The following is a 7528-nucleotide window of genomic DNA, read 5'->3' as shown; positions in this document are numbered from 1 at the left end:
CTGGTTGTGTATTGGGGGCTTCCTCCTGGGGGGGAGGGGCTGGTTGTGTATTGGGGGAGGGGCTGGTTGTGTATTGGGGGCTTCCTCCTGGGGGGGGGAGGGGCTGGTTGTGTATTGGGGAGGGGCTTGTGTATTGGGGGCTTCCTCCGGGGGGAGGGGCTGGTTTTGTATTGGGGGCTTCCTCCTGGGGGGGAGGAGCTGGTTGTGTATTGGGGGAGGGGCTGGTTGTGTATTGGGGGTTTCCTCCTTGGGGGGAGGGTTGTGTATTGGGGGAGGGGCTGGCCTCAGTATATTGGGAGGTAATAACACACCATCTTGTCTTGCAGGACCCGGAAGTCGCCGCTCATGTCGCAGAACGGCGTTCTAGCGGGCAATGTCTGCTTATGCTCCTGGGATTGGCCTTCATCCTTGCCGGGCTGATTGTGGGCGGAGCCTGCATCTACAAGTTCTTCATGCCACGGGTAAGGTAACGCCCCCACACCTCCCATCTGTGCGTCTCTAAATGAGATAATTGTGGGGAGGAGCCCAGAAAGATGGAGGGGGTGGAGATGTGTGTACAGGCGGAGCTGTATTATGGAGGGATTCCAGGTCCTCATTCTTTAGGTGACCCCCCCCCCCCCCCCTCAACATCCTTCTCATTGATTTATAACCCCGCCCTTCAGCTGTGGTTGAACTACAGGTCCCAGGAGGCGATGCAAGACTCCCAGCCCCCCCCCCCCCCATTGGGGGGGAGTCACCAGTAATGACCCAGAGCCTTGGGGGGGGGGGGGGAGTCACCAGTAATGACCCAGAGCCTTGGGGGGGGAGTCACCAGTAATGACCCAGAGCCCTGGGAGGGGGGGGTCACCAGTAATGACCCAGAGCCTTGGGGGGGGGAGTCACCAGTAATGACCCAGAGCCTTGGGGGGGGGGGGGAGTCACCAGTAATGACCCAGAGCCTTGGGGGGGGGGGAGGGGGTCACTAGTAATGAGCCGGGGGGGGGGGGGTCAATAGTAATGGGGGAGGGGGGGTCACCAGTAATAACTGTGAACATCCCTATTTTGCAGCACAAGGTGTTGGAGGGTCACCTCTCATACATGGAGAATAGGAAGGATGTGATGGAGCCGTATTATCTCCCCGTGTCGGAGGAAGCCGATATCCGGGAGGAGGAGAACGTCGCCTTCATCAATGTCCCCGTACCGAGCTTCTCCGAGGGGGACTCCGCCGCCATCGTCCACGACTTCGACAGAGTGAGTGCCGCTTCCTCCCTCTTATACAGTGTGCGGGTTGTGGGTGGAGCTTCCCCCGGGGGGAGTGTTGTGGGTGGAGCTTACCCCGGGGGGAGTGTTGTGGGTGGAGCTCCTCTGATCTCTGCTGTGTTTTTCAGCTCCTGACGGCGTACCTGGATCTGCAGATTCAGAAATGTTACATCATTAATCTGAACACATCGGTGGTCCTTCCCCCGCGGAGCCTGCTGGACCTCTTCATGAAGCTGGCGGTATGTAAGGGGGAGGAGACAAGGATCTGTGCTTTCTGATTGGTGCTTCGGGTTGATCTGGAATGGTGGGGGGAATTGAATGTTCCATTGTATGTATGTATGTATGTAAATACAGTATATAGAGGGGGGGTGTATAATATAGGGGGTGTATATACAGTATATAGAGGGGGGGTGTATAATATAGGGGGTATATACAGTATATAGAGGGGGGTGTATAATATAGGGGGTATATACAGTATATAGAGGGGGGGTGTATAATATAGGGGGTATATACAGTATATAGAGGGGGGTGTATAATATAGGGGGTATATACAGTATATAGAGGGGGGGTGTATAATATAGGGGGTATATACAGTATATAGAGGGGGGTGTATAATATAGGGGGTATATAGACAGTATATATATAGGGGGTGTATAGACAGTATATAGAGGGGGTATATACAGTATATAGAGGGGGGTGTATAATATAGGGGGTATATACAGTATATAGAGGGGGGTGTATAATATAGGGGGTATATACAGTATATAGAGGGGGGTGTATAATATAGGGGGTATATACAGTATATAGAGGGGGGTGTATAATATAGTGGGGTGTATATAGAGGGGGGGTGTATAATATGGGGGGTATATACAGTATGTAGAGGGGGGTGTATAATATAGTGGGGTGTATATAGAGGGGGGGGTGTATAATATGGGGGGTATATACAGTATGTAGAGGGGGGTGTATAATATAGTGGGGTGTATATAGAGGGGGGTGTATAATATAGGGGGTATATACAGTATATAGAGGGGGGTGTATAATATAGGGGGGTATATACAGTATATAGAGGGGGGTGTATAAAATGGGGGGTATATACAGTATGTAGAGGGGGGGTGTATAATATAGGGGGTATATACAGTATGTAGAGGGGGGGTGTATAATATAGTGGGGTGTATATAGAGGGGGGGTGTATAATATGGGGGTATATACAGTATGTAGAGGGGGGTGTATAATATAGGGGGGTATATACAGTATATAGAGGGGGGTGTATAATATAGGGGGGTATATACAGTATATAGAGGGGGGTGTATAAAATGGGGGTTATATACAGTATATAGAGGGGGGTGTATAATATAGGGGGTATATACAGTATGTAGAGGGGGGGTGTATAATATAGTGGGGTGTATATAGAGGGGGGTGTATAATATAGGGGGGTATATACAGTATATAGAGGGGGGTGTATAATATAGGGGGGTATATACAGTATATAGAGGGGGGTGTATAATATAGGGGGGTATATACAGTATATAGAGGGGGGTGTATAATATAGGGGGGTATATAGAGGGGGGTGTATAAAATGGGGGGTATATAGAGGGGGGTGTATAATATAGGGGGTATATACAGTATATAGAGGGGGGTGTATAATATAGGGGGTATATATAGAGGGGGGTGTATAATATAGGGGGTATATATATACAGTATATAGAGAGGGGGGTGTATAATATAGGGGGTATATACAGTATATAGAGGGGGGTGTATAATATAGGGGGTATATACAGTATATAGAGGGGGTGTATAATATAGGGGTGTATATAGAGGGGGTGTATAATATAGGGGGTATATAGACAGTATATATATATAGGGGGTGTATAGACAGTATATAGAGGGGGTGTATAATATAGGGGGTATATACAGTATATAGAGGGGGGTGTATAATATAGGGGTGTATATAGAGGGGGTGTATAATATAGGGGGTATATAGACAGTATATACAGTATATAGAGGGGGGTGTATAGACAGTATATAGAGGGGGTGTATAATATAGGGGGGTATATACAGTATATAGAGGGGGGTGTATAATATAGGGGGTATATAGACAGTGTATAATATAGGGGGTGTATACAGTATATAGGGGGGTGTATAATATAGGGGGGGTGTATATAGAGGGGGGGGTGTATAATATAGGGGGGTATATACAGTATATAGAGGGGGGTGTATAATATAGGGGGGTATATACAGTATATAGAGGGGGGTGTATATACAGTATATAGAAGGGGGGTGTATAATATAGTGGGGTATAATATAGGGGGTATATACAGTATATAGAGGGGGGTGTATAATATAGGGGGTGTATATACAGTATATAGAGGGTGTATAATATAGGGGGGTATATACAGTATATAGAGAGGGGGGTGTGTATAATATAGGGGGTATATACAGTATATAGAGGGGGGGTGTATAATATAGGGGGTGTATATACAGTATATAGAGGAGGGTGTATAATATAGGGGGTATATACAGTATATAGAGGGGGGTGTATAATATAGGGGGTGTATATACAGTATATAGAGGAGGGTGTATAATATAGGGGGGTATATACAGTATATAGAGGGGGGTGTATAATATAGGGGGTATATACAGTATATAGAGAGGGGGTGTGTATAATATAGGGGGTATATACAGTATATAGAGGGGGGTGTATAATATAGGGGGGTATATACAGTATATAGAGAGGGGTGTGTGTATAATATAGGGGGTATATACAGTATATAGAAGGGGGTGTATAATATAGGGGGTATATACAGTATATATAGGGGGTGTATATACAGTATATAGGGGGTATGTAGAGGAGATATATCTCTCTATCTATCAGAGATTGCCGCAGTCGGGGTTCGGCGCTCCTCCTCCTCATTGGTCAGGAAATCCTCGGATTTATACCGGAGGGGGAGAACGGAACAATCAGAGATCATAAATCAGATAAACGTCCCGCACTGAGGGGGGAGGGGGGCATGAAAGAGGGGGGGGGTCGGCCCCCCAGTGTACAGATGGGGGAGGGGGGGCGGATGGAGACAGATGATTGGCTGTCTAGTAAGTGTGAATCATTCAGAACAATGCATGATGGGAAGAATGTAACGCTGTTCTCTGCCCCTCCCCCCAGTCCGGATCGTACCTCCCCCAGACCTACCTGGTGAGCGAGGAGTTGGTGGTGACGGAGAAGATCGATGATTTGTCGGATCTCGGGATCTTCATTTATCAGCACTGTGTGGGGAGGGAGACCTACCGACTGCAACGTCGGGACCAGATCACTGGTGAGTCCATCATAGGAGGGGGGGGAGGGGGATGCATATTATTACAGGAGGGGGGGGGGGGGAGGATGCATATTACAGGAGGAGGGGGGCGGGGGAGGAGAGGATGCATATTACAGGGGGGCGGGGGGGGGGGGAGAGGATGCATATTACATGAGGGGGCCGGGGGGGATGCATATTACAGAAGGGGTCGGGGGGGGAGAGGATGCATATTACAGGGTGAGGGGGGGATGCATATTACACGAGGGGGGTGGGGGGGGAGAGGATGCATATTACAGGGTGAGGGGGGATGCATATTACAGGAGGGGGGCGGGGGGGGAGAGGTTGCATATTACAGGAGGGGGGTGGGGGGGGGAGAGGATGCATATTACAGGGTGAGGGGGGGATGCATATTACAGGAGGGGGCGGGGGGGGGGGAGAGGATGCATATTACAGGAGGGGGGTGGGGGGAGAGATGCATAATCCGGGGTTAGGGGGGGGAGGGGATGCATATTACAGGAGGGGGGGGAGGGGATGCGTATTACAGGAGGGGGGCGGGGGGGAGAGGATGCATATTACAGGAGGGGGGTGGGGGGGGGGGGGGGAGAGGATGCATATTACAGGAGGGGGGGTGGGGGGAGAGATGCATAATCCGGGGTTAGGGGGGGGAGGGGATGCATATTACAGGAGGGGGGGAGGGGATGCGTATTACAGGAGGGGGGCGGGGGGGAGAGGATGCATATTACAGGAGGGGGGTGGGGGGGGAGAGGATGCATATTACATGGTGAGGGGGGGATGCATATTACATGGTGAGGGGGGGATGCATATTACGGGGGGGGGGGGAGGATGCATATTACAGGAGGGTGGGGGGGAGAGGATGCATATTACAGGGTGAGGGGGGGATGCATATTACAGGAGGGGGGGGAGGATGCATATTAAAGGGGGGGGGTAGAGGATGCATATTACAGGAGGGGGGTGGGGGGGAGAGGATGCATAATCTGGGGTTAGGCGCTGGGGGATGCATATTGCATGAGGGGGGGAGGGGATGCATAATACAGGGGGGGAGAGGGGGGCGGGGGGGAAGAGGACGCATATTACAGGAGGGGGGCGGAGGGGAGAGGGGGGCGGGGGGGAAGAGGACGCATATTACAGGAGGGGGGGCGGGGGGGAGAGGACGCATATTACAGGAGGGGGGCGGGGGGGAAGAGGACGCATATTACAGGAGGGGGGCGGGGGGGAAGAGGACGCATATTACAGGAGGGGGGCGGGGGGGAAGAGGATGCATATTACAGGAGGGGGGCGGGGGGGGAAGAGGACACATATTACAGGAGGGGGGTGGGGGAGGGGAGATGCATAATCCGGGATTAGGCGCGGGGGGGGATGCATATTGCATGAGGGTGGGAGGGGATGCATATTCCGGGGTGGGGGGGAGTTGACATCTTAGTATGTTGTAGTTTTGGGCGGAGTTTGTCTTTATTAACCCCTCCCCCATCTTTCAGGACTCCAGAAGCGATCGGCTGAGGTTTGTCGCAGCATCCTTCACTTCGGAACAACTTTGTGACTCAGACTTCCATCTGTGAGCTGTGAGCGGCGCCCCGCCCCCCCCCCTCCCCCCCACGTGCAGTGATAATCAATGCGGTATTTTTTTCTTAGTCGTGTGTGCGTCCGCTTCTAGCTTCAGTAACCGCCTGACGTGACCTCGGCGGGAAGGTGGCTCAGGAATCGTGTAACCTCACTCGCCCATCCCCCGATCCGTCACCATGGTAATGATCCGCACATACGCCCCCCCACAGACCCTACTAATCAATCAGCGCATGTCTGATTCTGTGTGCTACTACTGTATACCGCACCTCCCCCGCCTGGAGGACGCTCCGCATTTATTTGTACTACTATTAAATGTCCCCCCCCCCCTCCCCCGCTACCCCTATATATGATCTATTTTCTATATAGAGATATAAATGGAATATAATGAGTTTGTGATTTGCGTTCCGTCGTCTTTCCTGCCGCGGGGCCCCGCCTGCCCCTCCCCCAGCCTGCCGATAGAATCTGGAGACCCTCATAATGTGGACATTTTTTTTTTTTGATGATTTTTTCTTTGTTACGTTTTGTGCACTGAGGAGCTGAAGGGGTTAAAGACGATGTGAGAGCCAATAAAACGTCTTTCTGTAATCCGTGTCTGTCATCAATAAAGTTCATTCAAGAATTGGAGGGTTACACCCCCAAATGGCTGAGCACGCCCACTCTGTAGATGCTCACGCCCCGCTCTGGGTGTGTGTGAAGGGGCCCTCCCCCGCTCTGTGTGTGGAGGGGCCCTCCCCCGCTCTGTGTGTGTGTGGAGGGGCCCTCCCCCGCTCTGTGTGTGTGTGTGGAGGGGCCCACCCCCGCTCTGTGTGTGTGTGTGTGGAGGGGCCCTCCCCCGCTCTGTGTGTGTGGAGGGGCCCTCCCCCGCTCTGTGTGTGTGGAGGGAGCTCTCCCCCGCTGTGTGTGTGTGTGTGTGTGTGTGTGTGTGTGTGTGTGTGGAGGGGCCCTCCCCCGCTCTGTGTGTGTGTGGAGGGGCCCTCCCCCGCTCTGTGTGTGTGTGGAGGGGCCCTCCCCCGCTCTGTGTGTGTGTGTGTGGAGGGGCCCTCCCCCGCTCTGTGTGTGTGTGTGTGGAGGGGCCTTCCCCCGCTCTGTGTGTGTGTGTGTGTGTGGAGGGGCCTTCCCCCGCTCTGTGTGTGTGTGTGGAGGGGCCCTCCCCCGCTCTGTGTGTGTGTGTGTGGAGGGGCCCTCCCCCGCTCTGTGTGTGTGTGTGTGTGTGTGGAGGGGCCTTCCCCCGCTCTGTGTGTGTGTGTGTGGAGGGGCCTTCCCCCGCTCTGTGTGTGTGTGGAGGGGCCTTCCCCCGCTCTGTGTGTGTGTGTGGAGGGGCCTTCCCCCGCTCTGGGTGTGTGTGTGGAGGGGCCCACCCCTGCTCTGTGTGTGTGTGTGTGGAGGGGCCCTCCCCCGCTCTCTGTGTGTGGACTAAGCGG

At 52.8% G+C, this 7528-nt stretch overlaps 1 protein-coding gene across 1 annotated transcript; it reads left to right on the top strand.

The window, feature by feature from the left end:
- Positions 1–330: 330 nt before the first annotated feature.
- LOC309543543 (integral membrane protein 2A-like) lies at positions 331–6113 on the top strand. The gene is made up of 5 exons (XM_082276016.1): positions 331–461; positions 1048–1230; positions 1368–1478; positions 4397–4547; positions 6023–6113. The coding sequence occupies exons 1-5, from the start codon at positions 384–386 to the stop codon at positions 6082–6084; spliced, it is 585 nt and encodes a 194-aa protein (XP_082132142.1). The 5' UTR covers positions 331–383; the 3' UTR covers positions 6085–6113.
- Positions 6114–7528: the final 1415 nt, after the last annotated feature.

The sequence above is a fragment of the Pelophylax lessonae genome (genome assembly GCF_965119305.1).
Source record: "Pelophylax lessonae genome assembly, contig: HAP1_SCAFFOLD_193, whole genome shotgun sequence".
Lineage (NCBI taxonomy): Eukaryota > Metazoa > Chordata > Amphibia > Anura > Ranidae > Pelophylax > Pelophylax lessonae.
The sequence above is the reverse complement of the archived record's forward strand: the minus strand, read 5'-3'. Positions and strand labels throughout refer to the sequence as shown.